This window comes from Gadus macrocephalus, chromosome 6, assembly GCF_031168955.1.
Source record: "Gadus macrocephalus chromosome 6, ASM3116895v1".
NCBI classification, from domain to species: Eukaryota; Metazoa; Chordata; class Actinopteri; order Gadiformes; family Gadidae; genus Gadus; species Gadus macrocephalus.
This window is the reverse complement of record NC_082387.1, coordinates 7,747,883-7,768,850: the sequence shown is the minus strand read 5'-3', so window position 1 is coordinate 7,768,850 and position 20,968 is coordinate 7,747,883. Positions and strand designations below refer to the sequence as shown.

The window sequence follows — 20,968 nt, the reverse complement described above, 5'->3', positions numbered from 1 at the left end:
AGAAAGGGTGAAACGAGGAAGGCGCAGAGAATGCAATCCACTAAACTCTTCGGGAGGACAATATTCCGTGGATGTGTCATGGGCCATTAATAAATCAGGGCCATTTAAGTGATGGAGAAGGGCCAAAGGATATAGCTGAAACCCCGGCCATATATTGCTCCGTGACCCAGCGCGCCCACACACAGTCCACAATGAGGACGCGGGACATATATTCCAGAGACTTAACAGTTTCTTCAAAATGTCACCGCCGCCACAACAAGTCATCCACCAGACCCCAGGGTCACGGCGAGACAAAGTGACAGAAACGGAGAGAGACAGAGCAACAAGAGAAGAACGGGCCAAGGGACTCCGGGAGGAGAGAACCCAAGTGGGGGTCATCTCTTGGGTTTAGCGAAGATGACTTGTCAGCACGGGGCCCGTCTAATTACATCACGCTGGAGTCGGGGCCTATTCAAGTACCCTGTGTGCCACCTGTGGAGACCGGGGTGGGAGTGGCTGTCGTCACACCAGGACTAGTCACATATTTTGTCCAATGCGACACTGTGTTTAATGAAGGCAGAGGTTTATGAGTCATGCCTCCACAAGGCAGTGGGAGCACAAGCAGCCTGGAAGATTGGTTTGATTTGTGGTGCGGCCATGAACAAAGCAGTGTGTCAATGTCGTCCAAGTCAAGCTGGCGAAATGCAGAGGTTTGTAAAAGCCCACGTTTTTTGCCCTTCATTCGGCTTGGTTCATTTTGTTCAAGGTGCACCAGAGCCAAGGGTGTAACGGTTCACAAAAGTCACGGTTCGGTACGTACCTCGGTTTTTAAGCCACGGTACGGTTAATATTTAAGGGGACATTTTAAAAAAACTGCTCGTTTCTCAACCCGTAGATAAGCAGCAATGAAAACACCAATAAACTTGGTTATGGCATTTGCATTTCTGAATTCCCAGACAGGGGTTTTTGAAATAGTGTTGTGAGCTGGGTTTGCACAGCTCGTTTTTTTTTTTTCCACAGCAACGGTGATAGTAACACCTGGATGGTGCCTTTTCAAATGCGTGTGCATGTTAAAGTGCTGTACGTAGACACGGAGAGCCCACTCCATATGATCCCATTTAAAAATGGGATCACCAAGAGATGTCAGGGGCGAGTGGCAACACGTCCATGAACACAGCCCAACCGCAGCAGCAAAACAATGTTCCTGAGGCCAACATGTCGGACCAACTTAAAATAGCAGGCCGGGGAAGCCCTGGCCAATCAGCTGATGGCACACAAAACAGCCTGCGCTTGATCCAAAGTTTACTCCATCATATTTACCCCAAGCCCAAGTGCTGTGACTAATTGGTCGGTAAGTAATTGCCATTGAAACGGTAAGCGGTTGTGTGTCTAGTCGACTCGGCGGGAGTGAAACAAAACACGAGATGTCAACCTAAAAAAGAGAGGGTGTCATTCGGCGAAGTCAATGCCTCTCATTAGGAGTGTTAGCTGCATCAAAGGACATGTTTTAGGGCTTTCGTCCATTTTAAAAACACTTGAAATGCTTGGCGATCCGCCACACTAAAGCCCCTTCTGTCAGAGTATCCCATCACATGCCCTAGTGTCATGTCTTTCAGCCAATAAGGGCACTCATTTAGTAAATGTCACACCCCGGAACTTAAATTAGGATAAAGAGGCTCCATTGGTCAATGTAGGTTTTGAGAACCATGCTTGTTCCCGGAGAGATTTTTCAAAGCCAGGTGGCAAGTCTCACAGTGACAATGAGTAATCTGGGCACAACCTGCAATGGACATTGTGGAGGGATGCTGTGGCATCCCCCCCATTCACTTTTCGAGGCAAACTGGTTGTATCATTCAAAAGATACAACCAAAGTAAAGTAAAAACAAAAAAAGGTACCAAACCAAAAGCCTTTATTTTGGACTTAAATGCTAATTGAATAGTAAGTAAAGTAAAGTAGTACTTTCAGAGAACTGGCTAGTTATCTACCACCAGGGATGACGGTAATAAGCAAAACGGTAATAAGCTCTCAAATATTTCCCTTTCTCCGTTCGATATTCTGCTTAATGAATGCACATATTCATCAACGGCCAATTCTAATCCCTGTTCGAAGTAACAAGGAGCAACTCGACAGGAGAGAATATAAGCAGACCATATCCTTCCGCTTTCGTGTGTCCCAACTCTGTAGTACAACCCATTTGATCTCGGTCCTCTGACATTATGAAGAATAAAAGGGCCCCGTGATTGCATAGCAAGCAGAGATTCACCTGGTGAAGTGTTCAGCATACTGGAATAAACCATGGGGACTACTTAATCATCCCCAAGGGTTTTTTCAGATATGTTCATATCCAAAAAGCAACATATTAGCATGCCAACCGACAACAAATGAAGAGCAAAGTCATTTTCCCTCAGTTGATGATGCACAGCCATTGTTTTTCAGAGCACTTTCCCTAAATGCTCAATTACCCTAATCCTACTTTCTAAAAATCAACTGGCACGTCAAAGTGCATGTTGCCAATCATTGACGGAGTCTGAAGTGGCAACCCCTTAAAACCGGCTTCCCTGGCCATCTTTTTACATGTGCTGAAACCACAGGGGGTGCACAGCTAAACGTCATCAACACTGCTCTGCTGGAGGGTTTCCGATTGTTCCGCGTGTCTGGAGAATGAAGGCCTTTCGACAGCGGCGCATATTTCACTATTCACTTCCTGGCCACACAAGAAGGACACAATGTATGCAAGGACGGAGGTGGTGGAGGCGGCTTGGGGTTTTGGCCAAGGTTCATCATCAAGGGGCTGCTTCCCCCGTTCTCCCTTTTCTATATTCTCACCCCCTCTCTCTCCCCTCCTTTGTATTTTTCTAGGAATGGCCAGAGCTGCAATAGCGGCTCCACACTGGCACCTGTTGACGGAAAGGCAGCATAGCAATGGACGCCGCACGGACGTCCATATAACATGGACACACTCGAGGGAAAATCAATAAAAAACGTGTTCATGTCATACAGACACTTGCACCATGGCCACAACCTCAAAACACATCTGGAAAGTGAGAGGGAATCCGTCTCTAGCCGGTAAAAAAAAAAAAGGTGAGTAAAGCGGTGTGCAACAAGCACACACAAAAAAGAAATACAGATATCCATAAGAACACATGAGCCAGTTTCAACCAAACCCGAACAGGACAGTCCACAAAGAACAGTGGCAGGTGGACCCAGCAGCACGCCCACTGGGTCCTTCTAGCGCATCAGAGTCGGAGGCGACTGTGGTCACTGCCCAGCACTGGGGAGCTTTTGAGGAATATCAATCTGCAGATTATGCAGCGTCACTGAATACACACTCAGCCAAGAGTAGGGGGGAGGGGGGTGTTAGCCTGCATACTTTAGCACTGCGGTATATGTGACAGTGGCTTGGACCGCAAAGAGGACAAAGGGAAACATGCCTGCCCTTTCCATAGTAAACCTTCAGCTCAACTGGCTGCTTTTGTTGGTGTTGGGGAGGGGGGGGAGGCAGAAAAGGCTACAGCATCACACCATAATGTTAACTGAAGTTGAATGATTGACTTAGCTAGGGGAGGCAAATAAATAAAAACGAATCAAAAGGGAGGCTCAGCTAGTGTGGAGCAGCACCTCGTCCTTGAGGTCGACCGGGGAATTGGGCTCCGGCCAGCGACTAACGCAGAACAGGAACCGCATCCAACAAGGCCAGGGAGAGCGAGGGAATAGCAAGAGAACGTATGCTGACGAAATAGAGCGCCTTGGTAGTCACCAGTGTCCAGCTCCTTGTGGAACCACAACACATGGCCAAACACCCGAGAGTTCTGGGCTTAAATCACAGCAATTATCCTCATCTCTGGCGAGTGCCTTCAAATGGGGGAATTTTTAAAGATGCACTGAACTGAAATAATCAACAACTATAACGTGTTAGTTATGACCATTATAAAAAAGACAAAAAAATTATTAAGAAATTAATATATATAGCTTTTAGCAACAAAAGGAAATGCGTCTGTTAGTATTAGAGCGCCGACATTTTCAATGACGTCACTGGCATGGTAGGACTAGGTCGTTGCTGCAGACTAGCAAACGTCTTCTACACTCCACGGCGGAAAATAGTGATTTTAATATGGCTGGTTACGCGTTGTGTCCGACTACCACCCGGTGGAGAGGGATCAATTTCAGGCTCCAGATCCACCTTCGGATCATGTTGGTGTGACTGGTGTGCGTGTGGGCGCTGCCGGAGCATGGACACTGCCATTGAATCGGTCTGCTGCCGAGAGGTCCCGGTCAACCTTGACCATCTAATGGTGGGATTAGGTTGCATAACCATGCATAGAGCATTTCGGATGCTGTGCGGCGAGAGAGAGGTTTTGGAAGTGGCCATGCTCTCTCTAAGGGACGTCCGAGCGAGACGCTGGAGCGCCCCATAAATAGCAACCACAAGTAACAAGGCGAAAATGATCTTTCTCCCTCCGTTTTCCTTTGAAGCGTTTCAGGAATATCTCTGTAAAGACGGACTCATTGCGAAAGCGCATTGAGCTGTTCAAACGCTGTAGTACCTACATATTCAAGGCGCTTGGTCTCCACACAAAAAAGTGGAGCGCATCCAGCCTGCGTGCATCCAGCCTGCGCGCTGTATACAAACAATCAAGTCAAGGAGGAGATGGCAGTTGTTAAACCTTTTCGATTGAGTAGAAATACTTTTTAATGTACAGTTAGTATTTAAATTGACCAGGGGCTGTATTTAAAGCTACAAAAATAGCTTTATTATTTGGCTCTTGTACACTGACTTGAATTTTATTTTTGAATTCCGAGTTTAAGACAAAGGTGAGTGGCTGAGTGCATTACTATACTTTGTTATGTTTATGTGAATAAGGAATTAAAAAAAATGCACTCTCAAGGAAAATAGGCCTGTGTTTTCATAAATCTTCAATTATTTTGGTTCAGGAAGGACGGAATGCCTTTGTGGTTTCAAGGCCTCAAGGTTTTATTGAATGCTACCTCTGACTTCTAAGAATGCATTACTTTGCACTTTTATTTTGGAATTGTAAGGCAAAAAACATGCATTAGAATGTTAAGGAATTCATGTTTTTTTTGTATGTATGTATATATATAAATTGCTATTAGTCAATTAATGGGGAGATAATCCAAATCGAATCGCTAGATTAATCGTTTAAAAAATAATAATTTATCCCAGCCCTATTTGAAACCACCCTGGGACCATGGACCTAATAAAGAACATGGTTTATTATCTGCCTAATAACATGGTTATTAAAGACAGTTTGACCAAAAAAAATGTGCTCTGTGTGGACGGGGCCTGAAAGACATGTTGGGCCGTGTTCACATCTAGCGTTTTTTTAAATCTGCCAGCGCTTGTATTACATTGTATTCCTATGGAGCAGAGCGTTTCTGGAAAAAGTCGGGGCAGTTTTTTTTTTTAAACGCCTCTCCCAGCGTTTTTTTCTGCCATACGGAGCGTTGAAAAAAGTTCAACTTTCAGGAAGAAAGCGGTCGACGTCAGGCGTCTTTTTTAGGGATGCACCGATATGAAAATTTTGACCGATACCGATATCCGATATAAAAATTGCTGTTACGGCCGATAACCGATATTTACCGATATCGGTATAAAAACAAGTTTCTATGATGATTTTGTATACTGAAGAACATGTAAACCCTGAATATGAAAAAGTTATTTCTTTCTTTATTTACCAAAACTTCGAAAATACATTGTTTCTTCAACAAGTTACAGGGCATCCATAACAAACACAAGTTAATAACAGTGTTAGTTTTTACAACTTGCATCTATGAAAAAGTTTGGATCATAAATCACAATAACGATCACAAATCAAAATATCTTGACAAGGTTTTATAACTTAAATCAAATTTGCCAATATTCATGGTAACCAGACACTTGTCTAATAAATTACAAAAAGTGTTTCAAGTTTAAGTCAATTTCAACTCAAATCTGTGAAATAGGCTAAATCAAATATATCAAGGGAGGTTGGTTGTTGTCTTTTCACTCGGTTCTAGCCCTATTGTTGATCCGGAGAACCGAGCGAAAAGACTACAACCAAATATAAACATATCCGGTTCCGGAACCGGAAACTGCATTTCGCTACGATAATGTATAAAATGATTTGACACGGCATCCTCTGCGCATTACTTCGGCTTTGCAAGTACTGCATATTGCAATTCGAGTACCTTCATTTGAGACCGTAAAAAACATCCAAACCGCCGACATTGATTCTTTTCCGTTAAGGTGACAAACACTCCTGTACTGCCTCTCCGTGCGTCTCTGGCTGCGTCACTGACAATGTCACATGACCAAACAAGCTGCGCATGGGCAAAAAACACACAACGGCAACTAGATGTAAATAAATATCTGCTGTTAATATCGGACTAGTTTTACTTATCGGGCCGATGCCGATATGTTAAAAAATGACCAACATCGGCCGATAACGATATCACTGCCGATATATCGTGCATCCCTAGTCTTTTTGGCAACTGGCCAATCACAAGCGGAACATTGACACTTCGTCACGAAGGAAACTCAACTGTCAAAACAAGAAACAATGGCGGACAAATCACTCGGGAAAGTGCCGGTTTTAATTTAATAGTTTTAATTACAGAACATGTCGATAGCTACGACATGTCTAATGGGCTCTAGCCTGGATACGTAGTAGGCGAGTAATGTCGGGTCTAGAATAGGTTCGTTGCTAGGCGATAGAAAAACCGCTATCGGTGCTTTTAGGACAAAAAATGCTGCCAGCTTTGTTTTGGGTTGAATAAACGATCAGCTCAACTTTTCCCAATTACAAAAAACTCTGGGAGATACACCTGCGGATGAGCATAGATGCAAGGCGGATTCACGAGTGTCACGTTTACTTTAGGTGGATGTTGGAGGTTTACTTTCTGGTGGATGTTGATGGATATTGCACAGATGGATATTGCATAGATACATCTTACTATGAAACTATTTATTCGAGTGTAACTCCCTCTACATCAGCAATCGGCTAGTTGGCGAACATCAGCCATTTCAGCAAGCCTCAGAGTCTGACTCATTCCCTGCTATGGCTGCTAGAGCCACAGAGTAGAAGTAGGTTACCATGCCAGTTGCGTAGCTGATTGTTGAACACCAACATGGCGGCACCCGTAACATAAACAACAATTTCACCGTACAATTGTATCCCTTTTCGCAAGTTCAGACAATTTTAGTTATTGTACCAATGAGAAGGCAGACAATACATGTTATATAAACTAAACTTCAAATTTCAGTTCATCTTTAAAATGTGTGGTGTTTTTTTGGCGGGCTAAAGGGTACACAGGGAAAAGAATTGCGCCATTTCTGCAACTTACTGCGTTGAAGTGATTACACATAGCCATTGCCCTTTCCATTTCCGTCATCCAATCAGAAACCTTCCACTCAAGTGCCATAGAGGACTCCATAGATGGACACAGTGTCGTTTGAAACCGTGGCCAAGCGGTTGGTATACAGTACATTGACTGCGTTTAAAAAGCGTTTATCTAGCCACTAGTCAAAGTGCATTTGTATTTTATGCCTCACTTTTGCTCACACACTGACCGGTCGACCGTGTCCGATGAGAACCAGCTCATTGAGGACAGTTGGTCTTGCTAAAAAAGGGCGGTCAAGCCATTTTCTCCTCTTCATTCACTATAGCATCCGATACCAATATGATTTGTCAAAAGGACTTCCTTCAACCGAATCTGCCGAAGACCATTTAGTAAGTGCATTGTAGTACGCAGACTAATTTATACTCAAAATAACACTAATAACGTGTGCACAAACATATTGGAATAACCAATTATAATAGTCGCAGAGTCAAAATGGAGCGATAAATAATTGTTTATTTGACTATAAAAATAAAAAAGCAATAAAAAAAAGTTATTTGGCCTCTGCCAAAAATGAACAAAAATAAAGCACAACTCTCTGTACCAGTGCCCATCATCATTATCGCGCACATTTTTTAACAACCAGAAATCCCAACTGGACCCCAATTTTCTTACTGGGCTTGAATTCTTATTGCGATTCTGTGCACAAACTTCTTTTGGAATGAAAGCCAAAGGTTTGCTACGGTATTGTAATGTTGAGGACAAACCCTTTCCAAGGTGTCGCTTAAACCACTGTGAAATGCCCTCCAGTTACGTGTCCAACAGAGTCAGATAGGGGAACAGGTAAATGCATTGCAAGCTTCCGTCAATGTTCAGGCGTATAAGCAGGTAAAAAAACGTAACATCAGACCCTGACACTACTGCTTAAAATCTGAAACCTTGTGTTGACCTTACAGTAACTTATTTGGAAAGGGGGGCTCATTACCAATGTAACAGGTGGAAACCTCCCTGAATTGATATTTTGTTCCGCACCAGTTGCCAAAAGTAAAGCATGATCTTTTATTTTGTCCCTCTCCGGTCGAAGTAAAGTCCCAGAGTTCGGGTCTTGTTTTTGGATGAGCCAGCATTCCACTCCTGGAATAACTAAAGCGTAAGAACCCAGTCTCTACCGCTGCAGAATCCACATCTGGCTTCATGTCGCTGAGTTGATCCTGCCATGTTCAATAATCACTCACTATTGTTGACTGAACGCTGATGCTAGTATTTGAAGATACCGGGTGTCGGATGCCGGGCGTCGGGTTTCAGGCTCGGAAGTCGCGCTCATCATTATTCACCGTGGCCAATCAGTGGCCAGCAGTGTGTTTAGGTCACACAAAAGTATCAGGCGGAACAACGACGGAGGCCAGACTGAAAAAGTACCAGGTGCCTCATTTTGGCGATAGAAACGCAAAATAAAAAGGGGGGCCGAGTAAAGGTGAGTGAGTCGTTACTGTCGGAGGAAAAAGGGGCTTACGCATCCTTGGGTACTAGGAAAGGCGCTATATAAACTCAAGTTATTAATATTACCTTTTGCAAGCAGTTGAAGTTAAACAAGCCACTAAGACCCTAACCAAACAAAGAAAAGGGAGTTGGTTTTGCTTGGGGAAAATTCAAATCACATTTCTCCCTGTTGACTCAGACCGGCAGCGAGTCACATCCAACTATCGCCAGCCACCTTGAGACTATCAGAAGGCTCCTTCACACAAACAACCGTCCGGTTGTTAGTTGGTTCAAAGTAAAAATGATTTAAAGGTTTCAAGGGGGCCGAGGCATTAGAGGAGTTTACCCGCTCTAAAGCCCTAATTAACGGACAAAGGTGTGAAGACACGGTGGTGGGTCCAATTTATTTATTTCTTTACACTGACAAAACAAACATTTATCCACCGCTGCAGCCTGTGTGTCGGGGATATTTTGTGTCGGGGACAGCACAGCTTGTTAGCGCGATGCCTGTTAAGAGCCGGATTCGCCCCTGCTCACCTCCCCCACCATACCACTGTTCTCGCCTCACTGGCCCTGTACTGAGTCGCTGCAGCTGCAATAACAAGGTGTAGTGTAAAAGAAGAGGAAAAAAGAGAAAATACAATGGTGTACGTTGAATGAGGTGGGCGGACCAGGTTGGTCCAGTGGTGGTGGGTGTGTGTGAGGGGGGGGGGGTCCAAGGGCTCAGAGCGAGTCTTTGCGGATCTGCCGTCAAGGTTTATAAATACACAGCGTGATGTATATCCGTCCACGGTAGCAAGAGTCACACCTCATCCCCCTGCAAGTTTGAGGAGTGATGGCAGTTACAACCCCCCACTGACAACGGAGGTCACCCTGTTGCTAGTTAAAGAAGGTGCTGTTGCACTCTCTGGTAGCCACATAAAACAATAAAAACCTTGCAAAAGCACATTCACATTGAGCAGAAGCTTTTATCCAAAGCGACACTTACAATGAGTACATAAATGAGAAGAGAGAGAATATATCGCTGTCGGTACAGTAAGGACGTTCATAGAACCAGGTGCCAAACACTGACAATCGTCAGGTCAACCCATTCCCCCTCTACAAGGACAGCTAGGATTAAATGCTACACGGTGCTTAGGCCCAATCCCATTTCTACCCCCTCCCCCTTGTTTTGAAGGGGTAAGGGGTAGCAATGGGATTGGGCCTTAGTACTATATTCAAGTGCGAGGGAAAGTACCTTCATCAAAGTCTGCGTCGTCCTCGGTGTGCTGGGGGAAGGGGAAGCAGTTGGTGATCTCCAGGCGGTCCTCCACCACCAGGCCCAGTAGGACCCCCTGGACCACCTCGCTGCCCTGGCCCTCCTCCTGGTAGTGCTTGATGATCTTCAGGACCACCTGGGGGGGGGGGGGCAGAGGCAGGAGCACCGTCAGTCGGTAACCGAGGAGCGGGCTTATTACGGTTGGACTCTGGGGTTTAGTAGGTTTGAGCGAAACCCATTCTTTATTTAAGAGCTGCATCCGGTGGTTTGGATGTTGGAACCAGACAGTAATGAGGTGCGGAGGAGAAAAGAGGTTGCGTTGACATGTGGTAGATTCTCATCACCATCAATAACTTCCTTTTCAGGTTATTGGCTGCCAACTTGGTTTCTGTGATACATTTTCGCCCTTTCTCCCCGCTCTCTGAAAGGCCGGCGCATTAGCTGCTCACTTTGCCCTGTACTTATTAGCCGTTTCTCAGGAACCTTTAGTCCATCTTGCAAATTCGTTTTTTGTATCCTTGTTAAGGCAAATTTCCCCATTGAATTGAACCCAAGTACAAGCAAATTAACTAACCGCTACACAATGGGTGAACAATCAATGACCTATCCATTCTCATGGACACAATGTGCTAACCCATCTAAAGAATTGTACTCCCACAACTACGATTACATTTTGTCGTGTGCAAGTCAAATACCGCTTTTCCACTGCATGGTACCAGCTCGACACGACTCAGCTCGCATTTTTTGCGTTTCGACCGCGAAAACATGGTATCTGGTACCTGAAGTGGCTGCTTTTTTTAGTACCGCCTCGCTCTAGGTTCCAAGCGAGCTGAGCCGATGCTAAAAGGTGACGTCGGCAGACGGCCGGCCACTGATTGGCCAGAGAGTGTGACGAAGTCACGAGAGCGACATGGCAACCATGCTGGTAACAGCCATAGCAGCGCCGCAGCCAACATATTCCACTTCTTCAACTTCTTCAACATGCCAGCTATTAATAGTAATGTTATCGATGTCCTCCATTGTTGTTATGTGGGTTCTGTCCATGTGTGGGTTGCGTAGGTGTTTGTTTGCGTCGCGTACAAAAATACGTCACGGCCCTTTCGCGCAGCCGACCCCGCCCACGTCCAGGAGGTACTATTTGCGGTGGAAAAGGACCCGTGCTGCTACCGTGTCGAGTCGTGTCGAGTCGAGCTACATGTGCGGTGGAAAAGCAGCAAAAGTCCAGTACAAAACAAAACATTGATGGTACTTGGCTGAAAAACAAGAACGCACTTATCACTGCCGATTATCTTAAGTGCATCCTGGACATACTACATCAATGGAATCGATCAACTGGTTATGCATCCGATAAAGCACCCCATCCGCAACATCAAATGAACGAATGTTATAGGGATTAAATACTTGATGGGCGGACCCTGACCCGCCAGACCTTTTGACCTCATAACGCGTGAGGGTCCAATCGCTGAAGGACCGTGATTTAAGAGCACAGATAAATCAATGGACAGTGAAATGAAGGCAATACTATCACTCATGAAAAGCAACAACATTTACGTTTTTTTAAGAAGAATTGACCATACACAAAAATGGATGGATGTAGAATGCACTTATTATAATTTGTAGATCCCTCATGATAAATATGTTCCTTTCGCCGGCACGTGAGTTAAAGGATAGACCTTTGACCGTTATATTGAAGCAAAAGCAGCACTAAACCAGCCAGAGACACTACTTATTATTACCCTTGCTACGGTTTATATTACTGCAGATTTATTGAGATTTTATAGACTTACTGAATGTCCACACACACACACACATTTGACTTTTGAATGATTGCTAGCTATATTTTAGGTTGTGGTCAAAATTGGTTTTCCGGACAAAAGTTGCTGGTACGGTATATCTATAGACCACTCGGACCCAATACAAACAGGGAGGTGGTTAAGAACCAAGCGTTCGTTGAGGTGGTGGTGGGGGGGGATCGAGGACGAGGACCTCGTTATTTAACGAGGTAGAGCATTCAGAGACCGATTAGGATCGTCTTTACTGCCGAGCACCACTAGAACACAGCCCAATGAGATTGTGCTCCCAGAAATCAATGAGCACAGAGGGTGTGCTCTGGCTCATCCCAGCACCAGGCCTGCCTGACAACACTGTCCGCGACGGCACCGAACACAGTGCGTGTGCCCGTGCAGACAGAGGCACGCACACGCGATACAATAGGTATAAATGCATGATATTCACACACACTTCTAAACGTTATCAAGAGTCTGCAAAAAATGGACAGACGCATTGAAATACATGAGCGAAGATCAGCACATCTTATAGACTATATGTATGAATATATAAAACACGCTGTCGAACAGAACCCCTGAAGGAGACAAGGCTGCAGTCTGAATGAACAGGAAGAGGGAAACGGAAGGGAGTGGAGGGGAAGGCATAGAGAGCATAAATCAAACTGATTTGGGTGTCGGCAGGTCACTGCCATGGGCATTAATAACACACACATAGAGCACAGACACACACGCACCCACACACATACAGCGGCAGCGTCCTACAAAAACACAACACCCTGCCGTACCTGCGGCCAACTGAGCGCTGTCAAACATCTCACCCTTCATCACACAGACCATGGAACCACGAAACAGAACATGTACCATGCACACACACACACACAAGCCTGACTGAACACATACACGCAAAACAAGAACAAACAAAAAACACACACAAACAAACACACGCACACACACACACACAATGATTTATGACAGCGGCGGGCGAATGCCGTCACGCAACTGGAGGGAGCCGCGGGGGAACCGGGTGTTGTGGGAAGTCAGAAAAATGAAAATAAAATAAATGAATGGCATACGGGCGCTGTCCTCGCCCTGACCCAGAGGCTCGCGCCCCGTCTGAGCGCGTCAGAGGGGTGCAGATGGATGGCGAGTCTGGGTCGGAAGGGGGGGGGGGGGGGGTCGCCCAGGTGCGACGAAGAGAGGGCCGCGGCGTGGGTGCGGAACACGTTCAGAGTCGAGGAGAGGGAATGCGAGGGCTGTGCGATATGGGAAAAAATGAATATCCCGATACATTTTCTCCATTTCACGATATATATCTCGATGTTTTGAAATCTCCTTTAAAAGGACCCTGTGAAATCGCACTTTTACCCTTTATTGTTTTCACTACAATCCCTGCAGACTATATACCATTCTTGAGAGAGAGCGAGAGCGAGAGAGAAGAGAGAGACTTATAAACCTTATGGCTGAATCATCTAAAAAAAATTTACACAAAAACTAATTTTAGGCAGCATTTTCTTTATATGTAGGCCATTGCAATGAATTAAACTCAAATATTATAAACTCATTTTGATACAATGTGTTCGATATTTTTGAGCCCATTGAATTAATTTATTTCGGAATTGTAGGTGTGCTGCCCTCTACCCCCAGCGCCTTGCCGGGGCCGACCGATAGAAAACTCTGCATTCTCAGGGAATGCAGAATAATATGGGAACGGGTTGGGAGATGAGAGGGAGACGTGGGAGTAATAATATCCAACATGTGGGGACGGGGTGAGCATAGAAGGGCAGTCGGGGAGGGGAGGGGGGGGGGGGGGGGTTGAACACAATGAAAAACGATCGGAGAGAGGGGAGAGGGAGAAAGGTTGATGTACCGGAGGGTTAGACTGTCTGTAGGCACTCGAGCATAGCGCACACACACAGACGCAGAGACAGACAGTCAGTCAAGACACACACACACACACACCTGCCTTCCATCGCCGACCACTCCATTCTCCCTCAATCAGCAAGGGTCAGGAAACTCAGGCATGATGCCCCGAGCAATCTAGGTGCTGGCAATCTGTTCATCACACACTTAAATACCGAACCAGCCATAGCAGAGGAGCGGGACCAAGAGGGGCTGGAGGAGGGAGCCCTGCCAGCCATCTGGCCTTAAACAACCGGCGAGGGGGCACACAAACACTTTAGTAATTCCCATCGGGAGTGGAGCCCATTGGCTTCTGGAGACGCGCGAGTCCGATTTAGAGCTTACTGTAGATGGATGATATATACAGACAAGCGGTGCGGTACGTGCAGACACGCGTGTCCCTTATACATTTGTTTACTCTTTTGATTAAATTGCAGTTACGAGTAGCTGCAATACAAATCATTCGGTACACTACAGATTGGTGATGTTCCATGTTCGCCTTATCTGCATCCCCCCATTATAAATGTCAACCCACTACATATTTTTTATTTACTCTAAATGCCAGGTGTTCAGAATCAACCAGGGTCTGACATTAGCTTTAAATGACTTTCCTTAAAAGTGCGTGCTGTCGACAATAACGTTCAGGATTGACGTTATTTTCTCTATTGTCAACTGCCGAGTCTGGGTAGCCATCGTTTCGAAATGTAATTTTTATGGCTTGGTGTTGGAAAATAATAGCTGATCTGGTGTGACAAGGTTAGTTAACTATACACAACATATAAACAAAACACCATACATAAATGCGGAGTGATTTTGTCAGTTTGTCAGAGTGATGTTGGATGCTGATATCTCAACGGTATTTAATGGAAATTGTCACAGGTTTCATTACAATTTGTTTTGTGAGCAAGTATTTTATTATTTTTATCATATTTATAATTTTATTTTTTATTATTATTATTTTTTTTTTCCAATTGAGGGTGCAAACATTTTATTTGGGGGTGCAATGCATGCTTATGCACCCCCGTAGAACCGGGCCTGTCGAGAGGGGTTTACATGTTTACATGTGGTCGATAGGGTTTACATGTGGTCGATAGGGTTTACATGTGGTCGATAGGGTTTACATGTTTAAATGTGGTCGATAGGGTTTACATGTTTAAATGTGGTCGATAGTGTTTACATGTGGTCGATAGTGTTTAATTGTGGTCGATAGTGTTTAATTGTGGTCGATAGTGTTTACATGTTTAAATGTGGTCGATAGGGTTTACATGTTTAAATGTGGTCGATAGGGTTTACATGTTTAAATGTGGTCGATAGGGTTTACATGTTTAAATGTGGTCGATAGGGTTTACATGTTTAAATGTGGTCGATAGGGTTTACATGTTTAAATGTGGTCGATAGGGTTTACATGTTTAAATGTGGGCGATAGTGTTTAAATGTGGGCGATAGTGTTTAAATGTGGGCGATAGTGTTTAAATGTGGGCGATAGTGTTTAAATGTGGGCGATAGTGTTTAAATGTGGGCGATAGTGTTTAAATGTGGGCGATAGTGTTTAAATGTGGGCGATAGTGTTTAAATGTGGGCGATAGTGTTTAAATGTGGGCGATAGTGTTTAAATGTGGGCGATAGTGTTTAAATGTGGGCGATAGTGTTTAAATGTGGGCGATAGTGTTTAAATGTGGGCGATAGTGTTTAAATGTGGTCCATAGTGTTTAAATGTGGTCCATAGTGTTTAAATGTGGTCCATAGTGTTTTAATGTGGTCCATAGTGTTTAATTGTGGTCCATAATTGTGGTCCATAGTGTTTAAATGTGGTCCATAGTGTTTAAATGTTTAAATGTGGTCGATAGTGTTTAATTGTGGTCGATAGGGTTTACATGTTTAAATGTGGTCGATAGTGTTTATATATGGTCGATAGGGTTTACATGTGGTCGATAGTGTTTAAATGTTCTTTTCCCTCACTCTCCACCTCATCCCTAACTCTCCACCTCAAGCTGGTGTGTAGTGAGCGTTCTGGCGCCGATTGGCTGCCGTGCATCACCCAAGTGGGTGCTACATATTGGTGGTGGTTAGTGAGGTCCCCCCTTCACTTTAGGCGTCTTTGAGTATTATTAATTATTATTATTCTTCATGTTTAACCTCTGTTTTCCTTTTATTCCTAGTCTGTTTTACATAGTTTTGAATGATGACTATATGCTCTGTAAGGTGACCTTGGGTGTCTTGAAAGGCGCCTCTAAATTAAATGTATTACTATTATTATACTCAACCAGGAGCCCTATAGTGGCTACAAAGCACCTGTTATGAGGAGCAAAAGCACACACGCACTTATACTGAAATTTTCTCCTACACTTGCACATTATCGATCCCACTCAACAGCAGTTGGCCCGGTAAGCTCGCTTCACGTGGAGAGCCCCTGAGATTGATAGGTGGACAGAAAATTGTAAATCAACAGGCTCAAAATTGAAGTGTGCAAAATCAATTGCCAGCCAAATCCCCTGCTGGTCATTTTTTAATTTCCAAGTCGTAAATCCATCTCTCTCCGACACAGGCCTGCGCAAAACACGGAGCGAACGGCAACCCGAGATTAACATGACCGACGAATAATTTGAGGACAGAGGGATAAACGATCAGTGGGAGCACGTGACTGACCATGTCTTAAAGGAAAACGCTGGGTTTGCTCAAACCCGTTTTCCAATCCTGTTGGGTCTACAGGACTAATGTGGACCACATTTTTTTATATTATCCTTTCCGGAAGATTTCCTGTATGTGGTGATGTGTAATGGGAACACGAATCAATATTCCGGGAAATCTGTAAAGGCAATTGGCCAGTCCAGTACCTAGTCACATTTCTGGATCAAAGCTTGTATGGCTGTGTTGTGAATGTGAGCAGCAGTCACATCGCCAGGAGGGGCACGTACAGGGTCCGTCTGACGTAGGACACTTTCACATTGAGTGTGCAAACGAATAAGCAGACTCTGTGGAGGACATAGTTGAAACTGACTATTTTAAACACACCAGGGCTTTTTTTTTTTTTCACTACAGCTAATTTATTTTAAATATGAATAAAAATCCACAAGTGTTGCAGGACTGTCCCTTGACCCATCTATTATGGCGCTGCTGTGCCATGTATGAAAGGGTTAGGGATCGACCGATATATCGGTCGGCCGATATTATCGGCCGATATTCGCGTTTTTTACGTGTATCGGTATCGGCCGATACGCGGCTGATTTTCGCCGATTCTTTTTTTTTTTTTTTTTTTTTTTTTACTTGTTCTACCTCACCTGTTTTTAATATTTGTTAAATATTGTTCATCTACTAGTTCTTACTTGTTCTACCTCACCTGTTTTTACTATTTGTTAAATATTGTTCATCTACTTGTTCTTACTTGTTCTACTTCACCTGTTTTTACTATTTGTTAAATATTGTTTTTTATATTGAAGTTCAATAAATGTTTCTTTAAAAAAAAAAAAAAAAAAAAAACGGCTCAAGAAAGTCGGTATCGGCGTATCGGCTAAGGCTGATGAAAAAATATCGGTATCGGTATCGGCCCTAAAAAAACGGTATCGGTCGATCCCTAGAAAGGGTGCAAGACGGAAATCTTCCACAACATTGCTGTACGTGTGAATGGTGAACAACACTAATGGTGGCTGAAAGGTGAACCCAGTATTTAGCTAGGGAACTATGTGGAATGGGACGTGACTTTGTAGGAAGAATTTTTGTTGAATTTAAATGCCAGGTGTTGAGAATCCACCAGGGTCTGACATTAGCTTTAAATGTTTTTCCTTGAAAGTGTATTTTGTCAACAATATGACCAAACTTTTCTCTTCACTTGGTTGTTTGTTACCGTGTCCAACCAAGGCTCACCCAAGGAGAAGGATAATGAGAGTTGATTTGTTGCAGGAAGAGAACAGTGGAAACGAGAGAGAGAGCCGGAGGGGGAGAGTTAGTTTGTACAGAAAGAGTTGCTTTGCTATCCAAAAGATTTGGGTGAAGGGAGAGTCGAGATTGTAACGACAATAGGGAAGTTCCCTGCAACCACAACATTTCGGAGCGAGACTTGGTTGAACAATCACAAACAGACCGGGATCAAGCAAAAGGGTTAGTGTCTGTGGCAAAAACAAGTGCTTTAGAGGACGTACTTTGCCTGCCTGCCCCCCCCCGGAGGATTACATTGCAGCCTGCTTTCACGGATTAAAGCTGCAGCTTTCTCCCCCCAAACAGCGACAATTTAAACATTTATTGTATTTATGCAAGACCCTTAGATCCCAAGTCATCCGACACTAGGGTCAAGGTTGAAAAATAAAATCTGGAAGTCTTCCTCTTATTTCTCAAAGAATGTTCTTGGACATTTCTGAGCTCAAAAGCCCACTGGGGGCCTCTGCTTTAAAGCACTTCATCACCTCCACTGAGGGAGTCTGGGTGGATAGGGTCGGTCTCACTAGGAGACAGCCAGAGACAACTTGATGAACTGGAAAGCACCCCCCCCCCCACCAGGGAGAGGAGGACTGAATATGTGCCAGGCTGTGGCAAGGAATTGCCTAATATATATATATATCACCAAAACTCCATTGCAATACGTCATTCAATGCTTATATAGTGTTGATTGTTCGTATTGCATGTAATCAAAAGCAGAAAAGATTATTTGTTGATATGCTCCTGAGCAGGATTACCTGCTGGATCATATTGATGTCACTAATCACCATTTCTCCATTTGTTTTTAGGTTATATAACCATTCTGAAAATCAATAACCGGTCAAGGTATCGGGTTGACGATGTACACTGTTTAATTGTGCCATTGGTCACCCATGCGGCTCCGGCTCCTCCAATCACCGGCCAGATCAAGGCTTCGGAGGTCCATCGACGTGATCGACCACAGTAGCAGCCCACCGGAGCGAACAACCAAAAACCAGGTCTCTAGCTGTAGCGCTCCGTTTGTATACGTCAGAGCTACGCTATTGAAACAACCTCTTATTGAGGTAGTTTCAATCCCGGGCCAAAATAGGGTACCTGCCCTGCTTGAGAACGTCCATTATTGCCATTAGAGAGTCGAGGTGGCAGGGCGGTTTGTGGGGCTTATTGGCAGGCCGTGAGCCACCATTTAGACAGGGTCATGATGCAACGGCCAGCAACTACAGGCCATTCACGCGGAGCCGCGACTCATTAAGTCAACCTGGAACTGCCCCGGCCTGCCTCTAAAATCAGCGGAACATTTCACCGGGGACTAAATGTTTGTTTTGGAGCGGGCTGAGGGTTCCGTTTTGTTAACATCATCAGTTGCAATAGCTGGCCTTGATTGGGAATGAGAGGGGGAGACGACCGGGGACCGGCTTTTAATGCACAATGATGAAATTATAAAATAAAAATGTAGCCGAATTTCTGGAGCAGTAGCCTTGCCAGTCTGTTCGAGCTAATACAGATAATTATCCGGTGTGTCCTATGGAGTCTGGGTGGAGAGTGCGTTACTTATCCAACAGTGAAGCAATGTTGCCCTCTGGTGGCCATATAGAGAACTACTGCGTTGGGTCAGATTACCAAATGAACATAAAGAACTTTGTGTCCATCAACTAACAACATGAGACACCTTTGATTTGGTCAACACTACAGTTAGATCTGACTAAATCTATTCGCACTTATGAAATTACCTTTTTTTTTTTTTTTACTTAAAGTTATGCATATGTTAAAAAATAACTGGGAAAAGTAATCACTTACAGAATTCGATCAATCAAGGGTAACAACATACTTAATAGAGGCCACCTTTGTATTCTATTCATTTATATTATTTTCCATCCCAAGGGTGCGTGACAAAGTCCTTATTAGTACAATTATCGTAAAATGTACTCGGAAATAACTTACATTTTAATGTTAAGACGTTATATGACAATTTATCATGAAGCAGAAACATGTGGAGTGACTAAGCAATAGAAGCTCTTGCGTATAAAATCAAAAGAAAAGCTGAAAGCACAAGGGTTCAAGCTTTGTTCTAATCACAGATAACACCTTCAGAGGTGCAGGGGGGGGTTACACATGACAGGTTCATCATCGTTTACACCCCAGGAGGGCCACATGCTCCTGTGGCGTCCGTCTCCGCTGATCAATTCATTACACACATGCTCGCTCGCAGGTATACAGTGTCATGGAAACCCACCGCTGGATACAACAGTAATGGAGACATCGATTAATGGGGCACGTGTGCCACAGCAATGCTGCATTGCTATGCATCAGGTTTAAAAGGCAAAGTGTCATCCAAGGCCAGGCGGCAGACACGGAGGCGGTACGGCTGGGCAAGCGATCAGCGCGGCTTCGGAACCGGATTCAATGTACTCCGTGTGCCCTGGGGCCCTTCTGTTCCGCCACGGGGGTTTACATTTTAATCCCTCTGGGTAAATGTTATTATATTTACCGTTTATGTAAATTAGATTAACTGAATTCACACAGGTCCTCGTCTTTATGTTCTGTTCTATATCCTCCTTGGCTGAATAAACCGGGCTTTTAAACTTCTGTTGGCTTTAGTCAAATTCAATTCAAATAGGCTGGTTGTCATCTTTCAGCATTGGTCTAGCAAAATTATATATATTTGGCCTGATGGACATTAACCTAGGATAGTTATCCATCGTTTGATACAACCCAGTTGAGTTATGAATCACAAGTAAACAAAGTACATTCCCATGCTTGTCAGACGCAGGTGGATCCAGCAGAAATAACCCAGTTGCGGAAAATAATGCAACGTCAGCAATTGCCGTTCAGGTTCCGAAGAGCTTCGTCACAGTACAACTCCATACTGGAGTCGTACTGCATCTGGTGGACATTGGCCTTGAGTCATCTGAAATTTAATACAAGAGGCATGGGCCTATTTGTTCACGTTAATTTGCAATGCCAGGATTAAAGAAAGTGCCACTAGCTAAACTTTTGACATCGGGTAAAGTCAGGGTTAAACCCTCTATCCTTTCGAATTGTATGTTTCCAATTTTTCTAAAAAACCTCTTTAAACCTATTGAAACACAGACAAGACAGCATACTTATTTGTAACCTTAAAATGGGACTGCTGATACTTCACAAACAACGGTCGGAAATCATCTGTCAATGCAGATGTTTTTCATACACAACGGACCCTATTAAAGTCACAAGAAAATCTCCGTGAACCACAGGAAACGGTTTCAGCGAGTGTGACCGTTCAATGGTTTCAACTGGGGGGGGGGGGGGGGGAAGAGAGAGAGAGAGAGAGAGAGAGAGAGA

General features: G+C 44.3%; 1 protein-coding gene and 1 long non-coding RNA gene across 2 annotated transcripts in view; both read right to left on the bottom strand.

Moving 5' to 3' along the window:
* The window catches only part of LOC132459366 (eukaryotic translation initiation factor 3 subunit H), a 61,116-nt gene that overhangs the window by 39,429 nt on the left and 719 nt on the right, over positions 1-20,968 (bottom strand). The window contains exon 2 of the mRNA XM_060053850.1: positions 10,032-10,188. Coding sequence (XP_059909833.1) covers positions 10,032-10,188 — 157 coding nt within the window. The remainder of the gene's footprint in view (positions 1-10,031; positions 10,189-20,968) is intronic.
* Positions 16,973-17,312, bottom strand: LOC132459363 (uncharacterized). Its single transcript, XR_009526214.1, has 2 exons — positions 17,135-17,312; positions 16,973-17,016 (listed from the first exon to the last, which is right to left on the bottom strand). It is a non-coding gene; the product is annotated as an uncharacterized LOC132459363 (long non-coding RNA).